We start from the raw sequence: 22,449 nt of genomic DNA on the forward strand, positions 1-22,449 counted from the left end.
GACCGCGGGTGGTGCTTCGGGTGTCGTCCAGGTAGTACCTAAGGGGCTTTCTTCCGACATTTACGAAACATCAAAAATCAATTTAGAATTAAACTATTTTTACGATTCAAATTTTGTTGAAATTTCTGTCAATTGATCAAATTAACAATGTCTATTTTGTAATAAAAATATAAATGATTGAGAGATCTTCATATTCGAAATGAAATTATATGCCATAACCAGCTTAAGGGGGGAGCCTGCTTTAGAGGCTTCAAAAAATCGATTTTTTTTTTTTGCGTAAATCACTTCCTAAACTATCCAAGAATATGTTGCCAAAATTTCAGACCACGGGTCGGGAGTGCGGGGGCGGGGGGGATGTACGCAAAACTGCAATGTACTTTTCCCACCCTTACCAACCCTTTCCAAAATGATATCATGCGGTCATAAAATAAACAATTCGACCCCCATATACACATTTAAATTTCTACCCAATTTCTCCACCCTCATCACATAATTTCCAAGCCGACCGACGGGGTGAAAAAAAATGTCTCTACAGGGATGGGTAAATCGACTCAGGGGGTGATTCTGAGTCGATCTGTACCTATAAATTTTGACCTCATTTTTCCACCCTCACTACCCCTTTACCAAGATGCCCGACGGGGTGAAAAAAAATGTCTCCACAGGGGTGGGTCAATCGACTCAGGGGGTGATTCTGAGTCGATCTGTACCTATAAAAATCCACCCCATTTTTTTATCCTTACTCACCTGTAGAAATATTTTTTAATCACCCCGTCGGCCACCTTGGAAATGGGGTAGTGAGGATGGAAAAATGGGGTAGATTTTTATAGGTACAGATCGACTCAGAATGACCCCCTGAGTCGATTTACCCACCCCTGAAGAGACATTTTTTTTCACCCCGTCGAGCATCTTGGTAAAGGGGTAGTGAGGGTGGAAAAATGGTGTCAAAATGTATAGGTAAAGATCGACTCAGAATCACCCCCTGAGTCGATTTACCCACCCCTGAAGAGACATTTTTTTTCACCCCGTCGAGCATCGTGGTAAAGGGGTAGTGAGGGTGGAAAAATGGGGTCAAAATTTATAGGTACAGATCGGCTCAGAATCACCCCCTGAGTCGATTTACCCACCCCTGTAGAGACATTTTTTTTCACCCCGTCGGGCATCTTGGTAAAGGGGTAGTGAGGGTGGAAAAATGGGGTCGAAATTTATATGTGCATATGGGGGTCGAATTTTTTATTTTATGACCGCATGACATCATTGTGGAAAGGGTTGGTAAGGGTGGGTAGTACATTGCAGTTTTGCGTACATCCCCCCCCCCGCTCCCGCCCCGTGGTCTGGCTATAAACCCCCATTCAACCTCCGCGGCATACCCCATGGAATTTTCAAGTGAAAAAAAAAAGAAAAAATTTTTAGGTGCCCTCCAAAACTCCTTCTTTGATGTCGCCCTGATTTCCAGCGAATGCCGTAGTTACCGACAGGGCATCGCGTGAGATCAAGTTTCTGGGTTTGACCGCGAAGTGGGAGGGCGTAAAGTCGCCAATTGTAAAAAAATTCCCTCCATCCGGGCCTTAATATTTGACATTCACACATTCTAATCTGTTAACTCCAACTAATTTTAACAGATGGCGATATCTATTGACTGGGTCGAGTAAGTAATCAATAGATGGCGCTGCTATGTGAAACCTACAAACGTATCACGTTGTTTGTTCGCGAACTACTTCACCGATTTTAATGAAATTTGCATACCGTGTGCAGTTTAATTCAACTTAAAAGGTAGAAGAGCTTACATCTTTATTTATAGTCGCAATATTATTTTATTGCAAATCATTTGTCTAATATTTGACATTCACACATTCTAATCTGTTAACTCCACATGATTTTAACAGATGGCAATATCTATTGACTGGGTTGAGTAAGTACTCAATAGATGGCGCTGCTATGTGAAACGTACAAACGTGTCACGTTGTTTGTCCGCGAACTACTTCACCGATTTTAATGAAATTTGCATACCGTGTGCAGTTTAATTCAACTTAAAAGGTAGAATAGCTTACACCTTTATTTATAGTCGCAATATTATTTTATGGCACATTATTTGTCTAATATTTGACATTCACACATTCTAATCAGTTAACTCCAAATGATTTTAACAGATGGCGATATCTATTGACTGGGTTGAGTAAGTAATCAATAGATGGCGCCGATATGTGGAATCTACAAACGTGTACTATAACCTACAATTCAATAACATAACCACCACGTGTTGTTCAGGCTAAAATATAAGTTGAATATATTTTGTACGAACGTAACGAAAACGAAATACCGTGAAATTCAATTGTTTTTACTGTAAAATTTTTGGTGTTAGCTTAACCGGCCACGTGTTACTTAAACTGAAGTGTAAATTAAATTTATATTATAGTGAAGATAATAGTAAAGCTCAAAACTCTTCAATTACAATATATACATGTAAGTATTATCACATATTTATAAAAGTCAAATGATGTATCCATGAGAAAATGCTACAAAGCTCCCCACACGTTTTCTAGAATTGTACAATTTTTTTTTCATCATTTTTATTTAACCCTTATTAACTAATATTTTGCACTTCTCATTTCATTGTACTTTAATAGCATGTTTTTCTGTTTTTTTCTCATATTGAAACGTTAACATTATTATTTCAGTAATATGCCACCGAAAAAATGTAATCTAAACAACGTGAGGAGCAGAGAGGCACAACGCAAACGTGTTGCAAGAGCGCATGAATCGGCAGAACAAATCGCTACAAGAAATTCAGCTCAAAGAATCAGGGCGGCAGAGAGTCGTGCACAAGAACCTCAAGAACAGCGTGACGAACGTTTGCGACAGAATATTACGAGAACAAGAGCGGCCCGAGAACGAAACATAGCTATAGCACGAGTACACGAACGACATAGGCAGCGGATTAGCTGTTCATTAATATGTACATCATTTGTTCGTCTTGCTTTTGAATATGCGCCAGATATTAACTACTCTGCACATTCCAAAATTACTATCGGTGGAATGGATAAAGTATGTCAATATTGTCAGGCATTGAAATTTCGGAATGAAACACCCGGCATGTGCTGCGCATCAGGAAAAGTTGTGCAATCACCTCTTCCCACTCCTCCGGAACATTTATTATCCGTTCTTGCTGGCGATTCCGATGATTCAAAATTATTTTTGCGTAAGATACGCAAATTTAATTCTTGCTTCCAAATGACGTCATTTGGCGCAACTAAAATCTGCGATTTCGCGTCTGATCGACGTAATTTTGAAACTACATTCAAAATACAAGGCCAGGTGTACCATAAAATCGGATCATTGATGCCCATGCCTGATAATAATCCGAAATTTCTTCAAATTTATTTTATGGGCAATTGTGAAGAGCGCGTGACGACTCGGTGCCAGTATAATTTCATTGAACAAGCAGAGGAAAGAGCAATTGTGATATTGCTGGAAACCTTTTTAGAAGATCAGAATCAACTAATTCGATTGATTAAAAGAGTTTCGCCACGACTGCAAAATGACAACTATTAAATCGTGATCAAAGCCGACAAAGTACCATTAGGTGAACATGCTGGTAGATTCAACGCTCCAACTGTTGATGATGTTGCCATTATTATGGTCGGTGATCCAGTTGACAAAAGAGCTATAAAAATTACACGGCGAGACAACACTGTCAGTACCGTTTCGGATCTACACCGTTCATATGACGCACTGCAATATCCATTAATATTTTGGCAAGGACAGGATGAATATCACCTTAAAATCAACCAGTGTGATCCAAATAGAGGTAAATTTGACAATTAACTATTTATTTTCTTACTGTATATACGAACTTCAATTTTTTATTGCATTTTATTTTCTATTGTTTTAGGTGCTTATGGAAATAAAAAAGTTAGTTCAATGAACTACTACGCACACCGAATAATGGTTAGACTAAATCAGGACAACTATATCCTACGATTTCGTCAGCTATTTCATCAATACATTGTTGATATGTTTGCTGAGGTTGGAAGCGAACGCCTGCGATTCATTCGATACAACCAGGCTAAATTACGATCGGAAGAATATGTTCACTTACGAGATGCTGTTGCTGGAAACATCGACGGAAATTTGAATCCCAATGACATCGGTAAGTCTTTCATTTTCCCTTCAAGCTACATCGGCAGACCACGGAATATGCAGGAATACATACAAGATGCCATGACTTACGTACGTCATTACGGCCGACCGGATTTGTTTATTACATTCACGTGTAATCCGAATTGGCAAGAGATACAAACTTTACTATTACCAGGACAACAAGCAATTCATCGTCATGATATAACTACACGTGTGTTCAAACAAAAATTGAAATCCTTAATTGATTTTATTGTTAAATATTCAGTTTTTGGTATCACACGTTGTTGGCTGTATACGGTTGAATGGCAAAAGCGAGGATTGCCTCATGCTCACATTTTAATTTGGCTTCAAGTTAAAATCCGTCCAGAAGAAATTGATCAAATAATTTCAGCCGCAAAAAAATAAATAAATAAATAAATAAATAAATAAATAAATAAATAAATAAATAAATAAATAAATAAATAAATAAATAAATAAATAAATAAATAAATAAATAAATAAATAAATAAATAAATAAATAAATAAATAAATAAATAAATAAATAAATAAATAAATAAATAAATAAATAAATAAATAAATAAATAAATAAATAAATAAATAAATAAATAAATAATAAATAAATAAATTCCAGACCTATTAATTGATCAGGAATTAGTTGATATTGTTACCAAACACATGATCCATGGGCCGTGCGGTGCTTTCAACATGACGTCATCATGCATGGAAAATGGAAAATGTAAGAAAAAATTCCCAAAGCCGTATACGAATGACACCATTACGAATATTGACGGTTATCCAATGTATCGCCGCAGAAATAGTGAGAATGGTGGCCACACATTCACAATGCGACTACAGAATTATCCAAATCAAGTAGAACTTGATAATCAGTGGGTGGTACCATACTCACCATTACTTTCAAAAATTTATGCAGCACATATCAATGTTGAGCTTTGCAGTTCGGTAAAATCAATTAAGTACATTTGTAAATATGTAAACAAAGTCAGTGATATGGCCATATTTGGAGTACAAAATATCAATAACAATGACGAAATAGCACGATACCAAATGGGCAGATACATTAGCAGTAGCGAAGCTATTTGGCATATTCTTAGCTTTCCCATACACGAAAAAGATCCTTCTGTCCAGCATTTAGCAATACATCTTGAAAACGGTCAACGTGTATACTTCACTGAAGAAAATGTTTTTCAAAGAGGGCTTGAGGCTCCAAAAACGACTCTAACCGAATTTTTTACATTGTGTCAAAAATCTGATATTTTTGGCCATTCGCAAAGACATTGATATATGCTGATGTTCCACGTTATTTTATATGGAACAAATCTAAGAAAAAATGGGAGCCACGAAATCAAGGAAAACCACATCCTTCCATTACAGGCATATTCAAAGCTAAGACATTGGGGCGACTTTACACGGTACATCCAAACCGACGTGAGTGCTTCTATTTACGTTTGTTATTGGTGAATGTTCCCGGACCAACGTCTTTTAAATTTCTGCGCACAGTTAATGGTCGAGTATTCAATACATTTCAAGATGCATGTCGTGAACTGCAATTGCTAGAAGACAATAACCATTGGGACTTAACGCTTCCTGATGCTGTGTTGACATCAACACCCAATAACATTTGTCAGCTGTTTGCAATTATTTTGACGACATGTTATCCATCACAAGTACAAACTTTGTGGGAAAAATATAAAAATTGGAAACCGACTGTAATGGTTGGGCGAGCACGGTGTTGCTCCGGCGGTCATCGAGGCTAAGTAGCGTTTCGTTGGGATACTACTTGGATGGGTGATCGTTTAGGAACACCGTTTGCTCGCTCAAAAATTACGGTGCGGAAGGCACGGGTGTGGAGACCCAGTGTACCCTTCTAGTCAGTGTGACGGAAGGGTACACTGGGACCCTGCACTATCGGCCGACTGTACGGTAGAGGTTTTCCATGGTTTCCCTCTACTCCTGTGCAAATGCAGTACAGTTGGGGAAAAAAAAAAGTCGGTCCCATGGCACCGCAGGGGAAGGGAACAAAAAATGTGAAGATGAGGAGAGGCGGGAGAGGATGTATAAGGTGTATGAATAAGTCTTTCCCGTTTTTTGTAAGAGATGCTGCCACCAATACTGTGCGAGTATTCAATGGTTACATATGTCATAATCAAAGCTTATTCATCTGTCAACAATTCTACACTAACACATTAGTTGAAATTTTTTCGCATCATAAATTTTTGATATCGTGAAAATGTCGAAATTTGAGCCGATTCGACGTCATTTGCGGGAAGTTTCACTTTATTGGTTCAATATGAAGAAATCTGCTGCCGAGGCGCATCGATTGCTTCAGGAAGCTTATGGAGAAGGTTGTGTCGATGATTCAAGTGTTCGCGGATGGTTTCGACGCTTCAAAAGTGGTGATTTCGACGTGGAAGCTCATGCTCTATGGTGGGACCAGCTAGGTGTGGTTTACTATGAGCTTCTGAAACCGAATGAAAGGATCACAGGCGAGGTCTATCGACGACAATTGATGCGTTTGAGCCGCACACTGCGAGAAAAACGGCCACAATACTCCGACAGGCACGACAAAGTTATTTTGCAACATGACAATGCTCGCCCACATGTTGCACAGCCGGTGAAAACATACTTAGAAACGCTCAAATGGGAAGTCCTACCCCACCCGCCGTATAGTCCAGACATTGCTCCGTCTAATTACCATCTCTTCAAATCGATGACGCATGGCCTGGCTGACCAGCACTTCCATTCCTACGAGGAAGCCAAAAAATGGGTGGATGACTGGATAGAGGCCAAACCGGTCGAATTTTTTCGCAACGGGATTCGTATGTTGCCAGAAAGATGGGAAAAAGTTGTAGCTAGCGATGGCCAATACTTTCAATAATTCATTTGTAACCATTTTTTCACAATAAAGGCTCAAAATTTGAAAAAAACGGGAAAGACTTATTCACACACCTTATAAAACAAAGCAAAAACGTTTGTAACATCAAAAAGAAATGAACAATATAATATATATAAAAATTGGATGACAGAAGACATATTGCACCGAAATAGACAGACAGATCAATGCCAAAATATAGATTTTACGCCAGAGATGTATAATGAAGCGTTAGTGTTGATCGAGGATTTATGTGTGGTAATTTCAAATTTACCACTTAATCATTATGGTATGCCACCACCTAATCGCCCAGCTACCGATTTAGTCAACATCGACTTACAACGAGAAAAACAATATGACCGTTGAAATTTAGCAACAATTATTGTGAACAGTGAGCCATTTCTAACACCAGAACAAAAAAATATTTATGATCGGATTATGCTGGCTGTTGCGGCTGAACAAGGTGGTTTTTTTTCTTGGACGCACCAGGGGGAACCGGTAAGACATTTTTAATATCGTTGATTCTTGCCAAAATACGGTCGCAACAGAAAATCGCAGTGGCAGTTGCATCGTCAGGTATTGCGGCTACTTTGCTTGATGGTGGGCGAACGGCACATTCAACATTTAAGCTACCATTTGACATTCATCATAAACCAAATGCAATATGTAGCATAAAAAAGAATAGTGGAATAGCTGCAGTGTTGCGGAAGAGTTCAATAATAATTTGGGATGAGTGCACAATGGCTCACAAATATTCACTCGAAGCATTGCATAGAACTATGCAAGATTTGAACGGCACTAATAAACTTTTCGGTGGTGCTATCTTACTTTTGTCGGGTGATTTCCGACAGACCTTACCGGTTATACCTCGCTCTACTTTCGCGGATGAGATTAATGCATCTTTGAAACAATCATTCTTATGGCGAAGTGTTGAAACACTTCGATTGACGATAAACATGCGCGTACGATTGCAAAATGATCCATCAGCATAAATATTTTCCGAACAATTACTAGATATTGGGAACGGCAAAATAGAAGTTCAACCAAATATGCAATGCATTAAACTGCCAGACAATTTCTGAACTGTTCTTCAGGAAAAAAATGAATGGATTCCAAGTATTTTTCCGAATATACAGAATAATTACTTGAATCACAACTGGCTCAGTCATCGAGTGATTTTGGCAGCTAGAAATGTTGACGTTGACGAAATTAACTTTCAGATACAACAGTTGTTACCAGGCGATCTGATGTCTTTTAAATCAATCGATACTGTTGTTTATGAAAATGAAAGTGTCAATTTTCCAATTGAATTTTTAAATTCACTAGATATACCTGGAATGCCACCACATAATCTTCGATTAAAGATTGGTTCCCCTATTATTCTACTACGTAATTTGAATCCACCTCAATTATGCAGCGGTACGCGTTTGGTCATCAAAAAGATCACTGGAAATATTCTTGAAGCAACCATTTTAACTGGGAAGTTTAAAGGAAAAGTGGTCCTGTTGCCACGTATGCCAATGACACCATCATATTCTACCAGACCCTTCAGAAGGCTACAGTTTCCAATTCGTTTAGCTTTTGCCATGACTATAAATGAGTCTCAAGGCCAAACAATGTCCATTTGTGGTTTAGATTTGGAAAATCCATGTTTTTCCCATGGGCAACGATATGTTGCATGTTCACGGGTAGGAAAACCGTTGAATCTATTTGTGTAGGCTAAAGACAGGTTAACCAAAAGTATTGTGCACCGATTAGTGCTAAATTAAATTAGAAGAATTTATAATTCACAATAATAAATATTATTGTTAAGGATTTAAGACTCCCTGCTGTGCCCACCTCATTCATAAGTTTAAGTGTTACATGTTATTTACTAGAAACTTTGTAATATACTCATTTGTTAAAAAATTGAATAAAAATAATAATAAATTTTGAAATTAATTCTTTTGTATTGATTTTGGCTTAATATCAGCTGCAAGAAAATTTTAATTAATCGTGTTGAAGGTCCTTCCCCTTCAAATCCCAATCCTGTGGATTTTTATACCAGCTTTACCGTCTTCGTCCGTAAATATTAATTTCATTGTACTAAGGGGCTACGATAGTAGAAAGTCTGTCATGGAGGTCGCCATATTTTTTTACAAATGGCATGTAGGTAAAAAAGAATGGTGATCACCCTGACTGATGTTCTCCTACAGTTCCTCCTAAATAGTTCAGTACAATGTAATATAACAAAAAACTTAGCCACAGCAACGCGTGGCCGGGTCTGCTAGTTTAATATATAAAATGACAACAATCCAGTCCAGGAGATCCAAGCTTCTTAGAATTAAATTAAAGGGATCCCTTGCAAATCTATTCAGCTATGGAATTTACTCAAAATATTCCCCCTTAGCCCGGTCGCGTGGGTGACGAGTCAGGGATTAGACACGAATCTGAGTGGGAGGGAAGAGGTGCAGGTAGCGTGAAACCGACTATTGGAAATGGGAAGCTTAATTAATATAAAATGCAATGAATTCGTAATTTTTTTTTTTTATTTAAGGCATTAGAAATGCTACAGGGAACTTATTAGCCTAATAAAGAGAAAGAAGAAAGAGAAAAAAGAAAAGAAAAAAGGAAGCATAGTACATGAGCATAGTTTTTAGATATAAGAATTGGAAATCAATAGTCTAAATATAATTCTTTATAGTTCAATTTGCATTTTTCCAAAAAGTGATCTATTGCTAAAATTACTATAATATTCATAACACTTAACACACTGTTCATATTAATTGGCAATTGAAAATGCTTCTTAACTATGTTGAGTAGGTCTATTCTTTCATTTTCGAATCTATCACACTGCCAAATTACGTGGTCGATGTCTTTGTTGCGTATGGAATACGCAGAACATACAAAAAGATGGTATCGCCAGTTATTTCTATTTTTTCGGACTAACGGAATTCCATTGATTTTTTATTGACACCCAAATTCTGTTTGATTGTATTTTTAATCCTCGCGTCTGCTCTCAATCGTTTTATTCTTTTATTATCCTCAATTCTCCAAATCTCCTGGGGAATCCCCAGTTGTCTGTCCCCAACCTGGAGAACACCTCTACCTGCTTCCCTACCCTCACTTAAGGAGGTCCTACCCTAGTTGTCCTCTTCCCACTTAAATCGGCCAACCTCCTATCCCTCCAATGATGGTTATTTCCCAACTACCTGCGCCCAATAGCATATAAGCCGGACATTTTTTGAAATTATTCTAGTATCACCGCATCGTTCACGGCTCTATCTAATACCTCTAGTGAATAAACGGAAAGAAAAAAAAGACAAAAGTGTTCCACCCGATTTATTTCAAGTCCCCCGGAATTCACCCGTCACATCCTTTCCACACATTCCTCAAGATCCATAACTACTAAAAACTGAATCAACTGCACAAAGAACCGATTCGGCGTGCAGTAGTTAGAGTTGAGATTGTTTCTACAGAGTAGAAATCTAGAACTTACAACTCTAGAAAATTCAAGGTTAATTACAATCTCAACCCCTAACAGTCTTCTTCCGAGTGTCCACACGGACACCTAGCACTGTCTTTAATACCAATTCGGTAGAGCGAGACCGCCAAATTGTAGTGATTAGCACGAACTCTGTTGATCCAGACTATAGTTTTGCGTCGAAATTTGAATTTGTGGAACCAGGGTTTCGTTGTACTCTTGTGAAACATGGCGAAGTAGTTTCTCCCTTTGGATGTGCTAAGGTCAGTAGCCTGTTTGACAGTATTTTCTTTTGCCGCAGTTTTGAAGACTTCATTTAAATCTGTGAAGGGTATTTTTGAAAAGCCGTGCTGAACTACGTCTGTGGCCGTTTTGGCAAGTAAGTCTACTGTTTCATTCCCAGTAATGCCAGTATGTGAAGGTATCCAGCAAAAAGTAATTTCCCGATTTGTTAAGTGTGGGCTATTGAACTCATTGAATTTTCGGTGGATTTCTAGTAGGAAATTGTTCGTTTTGACGTTTAACTGGGGGTGTTTCAAGGCTTGTAGAGCACTCAAACTGTCTGTGAAGATGAAGACATTTTTTTCATTTCTTTGAAGGGCAAGATCCATTGCTTCATTTAAAGCAATGCACTCTGCAGTGTATATCGATGCCAGTGGATTAATACTTTTGGAGATACGGATATTTTCTTGGGTACTGTAACATGCTGGTCCAACACTGTTAGCTCCTCTACGCTTACTACCATCAGTGTAAATTTCGATGAAGGTATCAGTTTTGTCCTTGAGTGCTTCCGACAGTATCCGAGACTGATGAGTGGATTTTATATCTCTTCCTATGTCAAAATTGAAAGGAATATTCGTCATCAGATCCTGATATTGGTGTTTGTATATGTTCAATTGATTTTCGTGAAATAGAATTTGAACAAGAGGAAGTATTTCATATATACACTGAAACAATAAGCAATAACGTCTCTTCTTAATTGGTGGTTGGATAATAATGAAGTGTCGTAGACTTTTGTTAAAGTGTGTTGATGTGTTTGATATTACTTTGACCAGGAAGTTTTTAAGTAGTTGTTTGCCTCTTTCTCTAATCGTTGAGAATTTCGTTTCTGCTAAGATAACATTTGTTGGTGTGCTTTTTCGATAGCCCATGGCAGATCTGACAGCTTCATATTGTATCTTCTCTAGGTGTGTAGTCAATTTTTTTGTGTTTGGGAAATAAATACCCAAACCGTAATCCATGATCGAACGAATGTAGCTTTTATAGAGGAAGAGTAGAGTGCCCGGATCAGACCCCCACCACGTGCCTCTCAGGAATTTGATTAGATTAAGTGTTCTAAGGATTCTCTTCTGAATAGCCTCAACTTAAGGGCGGAATGTCATTTTGTAGTCGAAAATGACTCCAAGAAAGCGAGCTGTCGGTGATGAGTTAATTACGCATTCATTCATTCTGGTTTGTGTTACGCCTGGGTTGATATCTTTGTTGTTAAAATGTAATACTTTTGTTTTTTCAGGAGTTAGGTCGAGTCCAAGGTCTGCTAATGATTTCTGAATTGCATCAATTGATAACTCTATGTGTTGAATGCATTTATCTAAGTCAGTGCCACTAGAGTAAACTGCAGTATCATCCGCGAATTGGGAAACATTGACACTGTTAGGCACTTTATCAATTATGTTCCGGACGTAGATAGAATAGAGAAGAGGGCTAAGGACTCTACCTTGAGGGATACCTTTGTCAATTATTCTGGGTGTTACTGAATCGAAGTAGAAGACTTTACGCTGATGCGTGATGAACTTGATAAATTTCAAAGGTTCCAATGGACAACTTATTTCAGCTAATTTTGACAATAAAATAGAACAATTTACGTTGTCGAAGGCACCTCGAACATCTAGGAAAGCAGCCAGAACATGTTGTTTTTTAGAAAGGGCTTGATTGATACATATGTTTAGATTAGCATGGTTATTCATACATGAGTTGCCTTTTCTGAATCCAGTCTGGCTATTAGGTAGAAAGCCATTAAATTCCACCCACCAATCTAGACGATTTTTGATCATGGTCTCTAGTAACTTACAGATAGAAGAGTAAAGGGCGATGGGTCGCACATTCAGTCCGTCTGATTATGGTATGAAGTGGAGGAAGTGTTGATTCCAGGCTTCAGGGAAAGTGCTGAATTTGTACATTTCGTTAAAAATGTCTAAAAGTATCAAATGATATTGGATGGGTAATTTTTTGAGGATAAAGTAATCTATACCATCCAAGCCTAGAGAACTCTTGCTATTTTTAGCACCTAGAGCAGTGTTGAATTCCAGGAAGTTGAACTGATCAGACAGGATTTCATTTTTTGTAGTAGGCGGCAGCCAGTTCGGATCAGGAGAAGCAGAGGGAGAACTAATTTTGTCAAGGGCTGACTCTACTTCATCTTTCCATTGTAAATTTTCATCTGAATTGTTGTTTCCAATTTTGACCCATTTGTTTTGGAGAATTCTGCATTTGCTCCAGACATATTTCATGTTGATTCTACTGTCTATTGTTTCGGCAAATCTTTGAAACATTATTTTTTTTTCCTTTTAAAAGTTTTTTTGGCAATAGCTACATGTTTTTTGTATTCGATGAAATCGGAGAGTTGACCCGAGAAGGTCCATTTTTTGAAGGAGGCTCTCCTGAGACGTTTCACGCGATTGCACTCCTCATCCCACCAATCGACAGGGTTACGGAGTTCAGAATTCTGTTGTTTGCTTGTATTTTTGTTTTTTATATTTGTGTTATTGTTTTTGTTATTTCGTCTCGAGGGTGTATTATCTGTGATGGCATTTGTGATAATTTCAATAAAGGTCTGGTATTTCTTTGTGGGAGTGTCCTCGTCAAATGTGGGATTCAGAAAAACGAGATATTGAGCATCTAATTGTTCCATGACTTCTCTCCAGGATGTTTTTAGGGTATAAATCCTGAAGGTTTTCTTTTGATAATAATTTCTTTTCAATTGGACTTCTATCGATAAAGGAAAGTGATCAGAACCGCAGAGTTCGTCACTAAGTTCATAGTTAATTTTATCCTCTATGCTAGTAGATGAGAATAGTAAATCAATGTTCATTTTGATTGTGTTCTTTCGTAATAGTGAGAAAGAGTATAGTCATTCTGTAAGAAAAGATCATTATTTTCAATTGACTTGCGTAGTCTGGCCCGATTTGAATCTGTGTATCTGCAATTCCAACAGGTGTTATGTGAGTTGAAATCGCCAAGAAGCATAGAATTGGAAGTAATATTCGTGTTATCTATCAGTTCATCCCAACTTTCTTGTGTGAGTGTGAAACCTAGTGGCCTATAACATATGAAAAGTGTTAATTTTTCTTCAAGATTAGTGATTTCTAGTGCGAGTAATTCAACTCTCGGATCAGGTATCTTCAAATCCCTGATGGTTTTGTAAGCCAGATTATTACGAAGGAAAACTGCTATTCCTCCACCTGATGAATTAGCTCTGTCTTTTCGGATAGTTTTGAAGCCGGGATACTGATATTCATGAGGACGAGTGCTTTCCTCGCTGAGTCTAGTCTCAAGGCAAATGAAAATATCTAAGTTTTTCAACATGACTATAAGTTCTTCTTTTATTCTCTTGAGACAGCGAGCGTTCCATAGTAATATTCTGAGGTTATTTTGGGAGGAGGAAGATGGACTTTGATCATTCATTGGAAGATTTTTTAGTTGGTGCAATGAGGACTGATAGATGAGTTCGTGGAGCTTTCGTTCAGATTTTCTAGATTTAAAATACCAGACGAATTTTCTATGACGGTATTGTCGATATTTTTAAGGATACGAGTGTAGCGATTTTTCATCCCTGATGTTGGAAGGGAGTGGTACATGTCCCTTAACATTAATGATAGTCCGCTGATATTCTCTGTGAAGTTGAGAATTATACCCATAACATCATTTATTCCCCAGGTGACGTCGAATAGAGTTTGTAGCTGTTTAAATTCAATAGGATATTTTTTTTCTGAGTTTAGAACGATTTTCTCAACTTTGCTCCAATCAACTGTTGGCTCCATACTTGCTTCTTGAGATTGTTCTTTTTCCGATTCATTCTCTGATACTGAATTCTTTTTTTTCTTTTTTTTTCGGTTTGATGGAAGAATTATCTGAGCTGGAGGGGGGTAATGTTGTTTGTTTTGGGGCATTATTACCAGGAAGTCCTTGGCGATTATCGTTGTCTGGTAGAGATGGAAGGGAGTCGGACGTAGAAGAGGCGGGTCGCTTGACTTGTGACCTAGGTGGTGTAAGAGTTGGGAAGTCTTTTTTGTTGCCAGTATTGGACGGGGGAATTGTTTCACCATCTTCACCAATTGTGTCAATAGCCATGACATTGTCAAGGTTATCATTCGATTGCGAAGGAGAGACTTCCGTAGGGCCATTGTTGGTTAGAAAAACTATTTTTTCCACACGAGCAGTAAAAGGGCGAAACGTCAATGTGAATAATTAATTAACACAACACTGATATTTAAAGTAAACTATATTCCTTTTAATACAGAGATGCACAAATTAATAGAAAATAGAATAGGAACGCGCAAGTAGAAAAAATGGATGATTCCACGATGAACTCGTATTCGGAACTGAACTGAGTGGAAGGAAAGGAGATTTGAAAAAGGGAAATTCTGCAAGGGGTGGGAATGAATAAAAGGAGACGTGATTGGTCACTTCCAGATTGGAAAGGTCATTTTATTGGAGGAATTTTCTCGGAAGAAAATGAAGATAGGAAGCACTTAGAGGATAGGGGGAATGAGGCCCAAAGGGTCCGAGGGTCAGGCGAGGTGTCATAAATGGCAGACCGAGGAAAATTAGTATGAGGATTGACCCAGCCATAAAGGCATCCAGGCATAAGTACATGAAAGTGGAAAAATGCTAACATGTATATATTTGGTCACCAAATGTGAACCATAAAAGCAAACCTCAATTTAGCCTGTCTTCACCTTTATGGCTGGACTGATGACGGTGTTGGGGGCAAATGTGGGCATTTTGGAAAAAGGAGAGGTCAGAGAATTTTTAATGGGGGACAGACCCAAAAGGGGAATTCCCAAAGGCTGTAAGATTGGCCTATTTGCACTTTGCACACATTCCGCGTCGGAACCTACTCCCCTGCTACAAAATATTGAGGAGCAATTGAAAACCTTATAGTCGTTAATCTAGAACTATACTAAGTGACACGTTTTTTTTTTATCTTATTCATCGTTATAAAGTAAGGGCGCGAGCTTCTTGACGCTGCGATCAAATATCCCCTTGGCTGTTTTTAATGTCACAGTTCGAAGCATGTTGTCCTTTCCTGGATGAGCGTGGATCACTCTGCCTAGGGCCCATTGTTGTGCTGGTAGATTGTCCTCCTTTATTAGGACTATGGTGCCTTCTTTGATGAAGTGTTCTCCCTTAACCCATTTTGATCGTAGACTTAGTTCGCTGATATACTCTCGGTGCCACCGACTCCAAAAATCCTGTTTTAGTTTCTGAATATGTTGCCAGGATGATAATCGATTGGTTGAAGTTTGTGAAAAATTGGGGCCGCGAAGATTCGTTAAAGAGTCGCCGATCAAAAAATGTCCAGGCGTGAGGGCAATAACATCGTTCGGATCTGATGAAATTGGTGTAATTGGCCTTGAATTCAAAACCCCTTCTATTTCAATGACGAGTGTGTTAAAAGCTTCGAAACTCAAAAGTTCGTCTGTCACTATGCGCATGCTTGAATGATTTGACAGCAGCCTCCCACAGACCTCCAAAGTGTGGTGACTGAGGTGGTATGAAATACCATTGGATTGATTTGGATGAAGTGTAATTTTTAATTTTGGCTTGATTTTCTTCATTCTTGAGAAAGGCATAGATTTCTGTAAGTTCATTGTTTGCTCCGACGAAGTTTGTTCCATTATCAGAGTATAGATTGATGCACATACCTCTCCGGGCGACTAATCGACGTAGGGCACCAATGAATGTTTCGGCGGAGAGATCGCTGACGACTTCCAAATGTACGGCCTTCACGGCGAGGCATACAAAAACTGCGACCCAAATCTTTACTCGGCCCTTGTTACGGATTTTCTTTTCCTTTATGAAAAAAGGTCCGCAATAATCGACTCCGACGTTAGAGAAAGGACGAGATTCTGTCACACGAGCCGTTGGCAAGCTCCCCATGATATAATCAATTGACGGGGGCTTGTGACGAATGCATTTGATGCAACTGCGGACAATTTGTCGAGTTACATTTCTTCCATCGAGTGGCCAAAATCGACGACGAGTAGCATAGAGTGTGGCCTGCGATCCAGAGTGTAGATGCTCGATGTGTTCATTTTCGATGATAAGTCTTGTAACATGGTGACGTTTCGGCAAGATGAGAGGATGACGTTGGGAAAATGGAATAAAAGCATTTCTCAATCGACCACCAACTCGTAAGAGTCCCCGTTTGTCCAGAAAGGGGCTGAGCTTGTTGAATTTTGCTAATTCTGATTGTTGAGTTGAAGATTTAACATCTTGACGTAATGCTTTGATCACCGGGGCGAAAGTTTCTTGTTGTACCCAATAAATAATTGCCTGAAGAGCAGCCTCCAATTCTTCAGCTGCCATTGGACCAGTTTTGCGATTTTTCAGTCTGAGGCAATGTGCGATTATCCGTTCGAGTTTTTTCATTGATGAATACCAAATAAGAGCGTTGCCTTGTCGTGAGATTTTCTCTTTAGTGCTATGAGAAATAGCGAGGCATACCTTGGCTGGTCTGGGTTTCGGCTTCTTTTCTTCGGGCGCTGGTGATGAGAATTGGAGTTGTAAATCAGGCCAGGTGGTTTCCTCAGATGCCAGCCAGGGAGCTCCCGTCAGCCAAAGTGATGGTTTTATGAACTCTGAGGGGACCTGTCCTCGAGACACCAGATCTGCTGGATTCTCATGGGTCCTCACGTGCTTCCAATTGCTGATATTTGTTTTTTCCTGAATATTCATGACTCTGTTGCTTACAAATACCGGTAATTTATTTGAAGAAGTATTTAACCAGTGCAGAACGACAGTAGAGTCCGTCCAATAACAGATTCGGTCAATTCGATGGTGAATACATGTTTTCAAATTGTCAACCAGAGTCGTTAGGAGTAAGGCACCGCACAATTCTAACCGTGGGATTGTTTGCCTTTTAAGTGGAGCAACCCTGGACTTAGCACACAAAAGGCTGACAATAACATTCCCGTCCTTGTCCTTTGATCTTAGATAAACACAGGCCCCATATGCTACTTCACTAGCATCGCAAAATCCATGGAGCTGCAGCTCAATAGCTTCTTTTATTCGTACTCTGCGTGGGGAGTTGATGGTTTGAACAAGTGGTAATTCCTTGTAATAATTACTCCATTCCTCCTGAATGTCTGGTGGCAGTGGTGTGTCCCAGTGAACCTTCAACTCCCAGAGTTTTTGGATGAATGTCTTTGCTATAACGACAACAGGTGATAGCAGACCTAGTGGATCGAATAGTTTTGCCGTTTCGGAGAGGATAACTCTTTTCGTTATTTGTACATCAGTTGAAGATTTCACGAAATATTGGATTGAGTCCATCGTAGAGTTCCAACCGAGCCCCAAGGTTTTCAATGTCTTGGAATCTCCCAATAGTAAATGGCGATTGATATCATCGGGTGGGACTTCTTGAAGCAGTGAAGGGTCATTTGAGGCCCATTGACGAAGCTTGAAGCCTCCCCGTTGGACAAGATACTCGGCCTCTTGCTGGATAGCGATGGCTCCTTGCCTGGTGTCTGCTCCGGATATCAAGTCGTCTACGTAGCAATCGTTCTTCAAGGCTTGAGCGCCAATTGGGTATAAATGGCCGTCATCTTCAACCAGCTGGTGAATTGATCTAATTGCTAGATATGGTGCTGCTGAGAGGCCGAAAGTCACAGTATTGAGTTGAAAGGTTCGTACAGGACCGTCATCATTACGCCACAGAATCCGTTGGTACTTCCGATCTTCTGGCCTCACCAGAACTTGCCTGTACATTTTTTCAATGTCAGCAGTCACGGCAAAATGATGGATGCGGAATCGTATGAGCAATGCAAAGATGTCCTCCTGAATAGTTGGTCCAACATGCAGCGTCTCATTCAACGAGATTCCAGTATGTGTTTTGGCGGACCCATCAAAGACTACTCTAACCTTTGTCGTGAGGCTGCCTTCCTTGAACACGGCGTGATGTGGTAAATAATATCCGTAGTCGACTAGTGAAGACGGACTTACTTCCTGCATGTGCCCTAGGTCAATGTATTCCTGGAGAACTCCATTGTACTGCTGAGCAAGTTCTGGATTTAATTTCAATTTTCTTTCACATGATTTAAAGCGATTGTATGCGCGGGATCGCGATTCTCCGAGTTTAGCGATGTTGTTGTTGAATGGTAGCGCGACAATGTACCTTCCTGTGGAATCGCGAGTGACGTGATTTTTATAGTGCTGTTCAGCAATAGTTTCTGTATCTGTGGGCACAGTAGTGGACACTGGTTCTTCAATTTACCAGAATCTAGCCAATTCGAACTCTGAAGCCTTGGTGGTCGTGAAATGACATGAATGTTTTTGTTTAGGATTAGAAGTGGGTGCTCCCCCTCCGATGACCCATCCCAGAGAAGTTCTTAATAAATAGAGCTCTGGTTGATTTTTAGGAGATAATCGCATCTTATCAGTTCCTAAAAGTCCAATAGTGGTCCCTGTCCCTATTAACATGTCAATTGGTGCTGGACAGAAGAAGTCTGGATCAGCAAGTTTCAGATGATTTGGTATTTTTATTTTCTCTCTATCGAGTGGTTGGCTAGGTACAGTCTCTGAGATGCTGGGAATGATCAAAAATGTCAATCTTCTTTTCTCATCATTGATTCGCGATTTTATAGTGGTAGTTACTATTTGCTGAGTCTTTGTTAGTAGATTATGCAATCCTCCAATGGATGCCAAAAATTTTTTCCGATGGAGACCTAGTATTGTAGCTAGCCTTTCTGTGATAAGGTTCGTAGTAGAGCAGCTGTCAAGTAGCGTGCGACAATTTATGAATTCATTATTATTATTCATTACCTTTATCTTGGCAGTGACCATGAGTTTGCAAGTTGACGCATTAACGATGAGAGACGTGTGATTTGGAGAACATCTTGACGATTGATGGTCTTCTAGTCATGCTGAAGTATTTGAATGATTCGCAGAGTTCGTTGGGGCCAGAGATTCCTTATGGATGTCCTCAGCGCTGTCTTCTGTTCTATGCAGGAGTGTATTATGTCTTTCTTGACATATTGAGCAACCACGCGAATTGCACCTGGTGACTGTGTGTCCTGGTGACAGGCAGTTAATGCACAGGTTCATTTTCTTCGCCTCCTTGTACCTAAGCTTAGGCGTGAGTTGCTTAAATTTGGGGCACCTCATAATGCTATGATTTTCCATACACATTTTGCACTTCACTTCGTTTGACACTGCAGTCGTTATGAACGTCTGTTTATCGCGTCGAGGACGCGTGAAGCTACTCTCTTGGTCGTTAGTTGGCCTTGAACACTTGGATCTTTTCTTCAAGAAGGCCAATAGCTCAGTGTACTTGGGCAATTCTTTTTGGTCAGCTCGGTGCAAGTCCCAATGGCTTGCTGTGTAAGAACTGATTTTTGATAAGAGTAGATGCACCAGAGGGATGTCCCAACCGTCGATGTCTTGGCCCAGATTCTTTAATTGCATCAAATGTTGGTTAAATGTATCAATCAGCTTAGTCAGTGATTGTGGTGTGTCTCTTTGTGGACGTGGATGTTCAACAAGCCGTTGCCAGTGGCTAAAAATTATTTTCTCCTTATCTTCGAATTTTTCCGTTAATATTTCTAGTGCTGTGAAGTAATTGGCGTCTGTGGTCCTCAGTGAAGAAATTGCCTCTGCAGCTGGCCCTTCCAGATGAGTTCTCAAAAGTTGTAGTTTTTCCACTGGCGATAATGCGTGTTTATCGATGGTTGCCATGAAAGCGTCATAAAACATAGGCCATTTTTCAACGTTCCCGTTGAATTTACCAAAATCAACTACTGGTAATCGTGACCACAAACCTGACACTTGACTCGATGTTTCTGATCCGAGGGATAGGTTTAAATTGTTTGCTGGAGGTGGGTTTGCAGGAGCCAGAATTCTCAATGCTTCTCCATGAGCCGCATCGTACATTGCTTGCACTTCGAAGCGCCTGGGTGATTCTGATTCATCCAACTCTTCAATTTTCTCCTGTATGTCCTCAAATGGTTTATACCTTTTTTTGAGTCCTTCCCAAGCAGCTTGGATTTTCTCTGGTATGCGGTCTTCCACTCTCTCGGTATTGTATGTCTTCACAAGAGCTTGAAAATTTCTAATTGCCCCCTGGATGTTTCCCCGCTTCCTTCTAAGGGTACTGATTGAATCGGCCATTGTCACCTGAATATTAGGAATAGCCGGAGTTCTTCTTGGAGGCGAATGTGCTACACTCATTCAGTATTGTTTACACTTAACACTATATGCTGACTATCATATCCAATGATATGTGAATGAAAGGTGTCTTTATTGCGTCGATTGCAATGATCTGTGAGTTTATTTGACAACGATATGTCGATTTTGCGAAAAACACTTGTAAATTTCCACTTGCTGATTCACTATCCGGCTCGAAGGACCAATAAATGTCGGTTAGAAAAACTATTTTTTCCACACGAGCAGTAAAAGGGCGAAACTTCAATGTGAATAATTAATTAACACAACACTGATATTTAAAGTAAACTATATTCCTTTTAATACAGAGATGCACAAATTAATAGAAAATTTTTTAATATTTCAATTTGGGCTTGTTGGAATTTACGTTTCAAATATTTAACAAAAATTAATTTTTGAGTGGAAAACATTTTTACATTTAATAGTAGAGAAATATTTTATTGTTTTATTGTCGTCAGAGCCTTTTAGTTGGGAACTTTTTATTACTGCACTTTACCAAGGGGGTTTCCCCAAAAACCATGTGGTGACCAGACCTGGTCAAAGTGGAATCTCTTAATGGAGATTCAGGGGGTGCAGAGTTTATTGCTCACTACAAATAGAGGTGAATCGGGGCCTGACGAACAATTTAGTTTTAGTCTCGTCTTAGAGTTCATAGAGTGTATAGTGTCCTTCTGACAATTAGAATCCAAATTGGTCTTACATCTTTTTGTATTTGTAACTTCGTTTTTGGAAACGAAACAGAACGGTCGTGCCTTTGCAGCGTTATAATAAAAGATACGAAATAGAACTTATAATTTTACTTTTTCATTATTTACCCTTATACCATTTCCAATAGGGCTTTTTGCCGTGCCACAATTCAAATGGAGTTTTATCAATTTTGAGCGCTTTTGTTGGAGTCATATTTATAAGATATGTAGCAGTTAAAACTGCTTCTCCCCAAAATTCTTTTTCTAACCCGGCACCATTTACCATAGCACGCGCTCTCTCTACAATCGTGCGATTCATGCGTTCGGCAACGCCGTTCAACTGGGGTGTGTGTGGGACAGTCAGGTGATAGCTAATCCCTTTTTGTACACAATACTCTTTCATTTGGTTCGATAAATATTCCCTGCGATTGTCACAATATAGATGTACTATTTTCGAATTAAAATGAGTCTCGCTCTTTGCAACATAATCTTTGAATACTGAGAAAACATCCGATTTATAAGTAGTCAAATAAGTTACACTATAGTGCGTGAAGTCATCTATGAATGAAACGTAATAATTCTTATTGTTTATACTCGTGGGAGTTATTGGACCGCACACGTCTGTGTGTACGATAAACAAAGGCCTCTTAATGTGACTTTTTTCTTTGACTTTTTCGAATGGTAAGCTAGCCTGTTTACCGTTGATACAAGCCTCGCACAGATCGTCGTTTGGTATTGCTTTTTCGAAATGATTCACATCCTGGACCATTTGTTTACTCTTAAGTTCCTGAAATTTTGCTCTACCAATGTGGCCCAACCGCTGATGCCAC

General features: G+C 39.3%; 5 protein-coding genes across 5 annotated transcripts in view; 3 read left to right on the top strand and 2 right to left on the bottom strand.

Moving 5' to 3' along the window:
• LOC135170878 (uncharacterized) overlaps positions 1-22,449 on the bottom strand; it is a 371,576-nt gene that overhangs the window by 95,741 nt on the left and 253,386 nt on the right. The window lies entirely within an intron of this gene.
• Positions 272-4,638, top strand: LOC135170885 (uncharacterized). Its single transcript, XM_064137043.1, has 2 exons — positions 272-3,805; positions 3,890-4,638. The coding sequence occupies exon 1, from the start codon at positions 2,680-2,682 to the stop codon at positions 3,547-3,549; it is 870 nt and encodes a 289-aa protein (XP_063993113.1). The 5' UTR covers positions 272-2,679; the 3' UTR covers positions 3,550-3,805; positions 3,890-4,638.
• LOC135171058 (uncharacterized) lies at positions 3,634-5,912 on the top strand. Its single transcript, XM_064137348.1, has 5 exons — positions 3,634-3,805; positions 3,890-4,348; positions 4,403-4,408; positions 4,769-5,221; positions 5,530-5,912. Exons 1-5 carry the CDS (start codon positions 3,634-3,636, stop codon positions 5,910-5,912), a joined length of 1,473 nt encoding a protein of 490 aa, XP_063993418.1.
• Positions 8,113-8,745, top strand: LOC135170888 (uncharacterized). Its single transcript, XM_064137047.1, has one exon. The coding sequence runs from the start codon at positions 8,275-8,277 to the stop codon at positions 8,743-8,745; it is 471 nt and encodes a 156-aa protein (XP_063993117.1). The 5' UTR covers positions 8,113-8,274.
• On the bottom strand, positions 15,698-19,556 carry LOC135171065 (uncharacterized). Its single transcript, XM_064137357.1, has 4 exons — positions 18,988-19,556; positions 18,889-18,926; positions 16,241-18,778; positions 15,698-16,143 (listed from the first exon to the last, which is right to left on the bottom strand). The coding sequence occupies exons 1-4, from the start codon at positions 19,554-19,556 to the stop codon at positions 15,698-15,700; spliced, it is 3,591 nt and encodes a 1,196-aa protein (XP_063993427.1).

This window comes from Diachasmimorpha longicaudata, chromosome 18 (assembly GCF_034640455.1).
Source record: "Diachasmimorpha longicaudata isolate KC_UGA_2023 chromosome 18, iyDiaLong2, whole genome shotgun sequence".
Taxonomy (NCBI): domain Eukaryota; kingdom Metazoa; phylum Arthropoda; class Insecta; order Hymenoptera; family Braconidae; genus Diachasmimorpha; species Diachasmimorpha longicaudata.

Bases quoted from the DNA above. Each gene is read 5' to 3' on its own strand.
- LOC135170885 (XM_064137043.1), top strand. From the start codon at position 2,680: ATGCCACCGAAAAAATGTAATCTAAACAACGTGAGGAGCAGAGAGGCA.
- LOC135171065 (XM_064137357.1), bottom strand. From the start codon at position 19,556: ATGGTCACTGCCAAGATAAAGGTAATGAATAATAATAATGAATTCATA. The intron at 18,779-18,888 runs GTACATTGTCGC...AATTAAATCCAG, and splicing joins ACTCGCGATTCCACAGGAAG to AACTTGCTCAGCAGTACAAT. The intron at 16,144-16,240 runs GTCTGTGGGAGG...TCATTGAAATAG, and splicing joins TCAGTCACCACACTTTGGAG to AAGGGGTTTTGAATTCAAGG.
- LOC135170888 (XM_064137047.1), top strand. From the start codon at position 8,275: ATGTCTTTTAAATCAATCGATACTGTTGTTTATGAAAATGAAAGTGTC.
- LOC135171058 (XM_064137348.1), top strand. From the start codon at position 3,634: ATGGTCGGTGATCCAGTTGACAAAAGAGCTATAAAAATTACACGGCGA. The intron at 3,806-3,889 runs GTAAATTTGACA...CTATTGTTTTAG, and splicing joins CCAGTGTGATCCAAATAGAG to GTGCTTATGGAAATAAAAAA. The intron at 5,222-5,529 runs GTAGCGAAGCTA...CTTCCATTACAG, and splicing joins AATGGGCAGATACATTAGCA to GCATATTCAAAGCTAAGACA.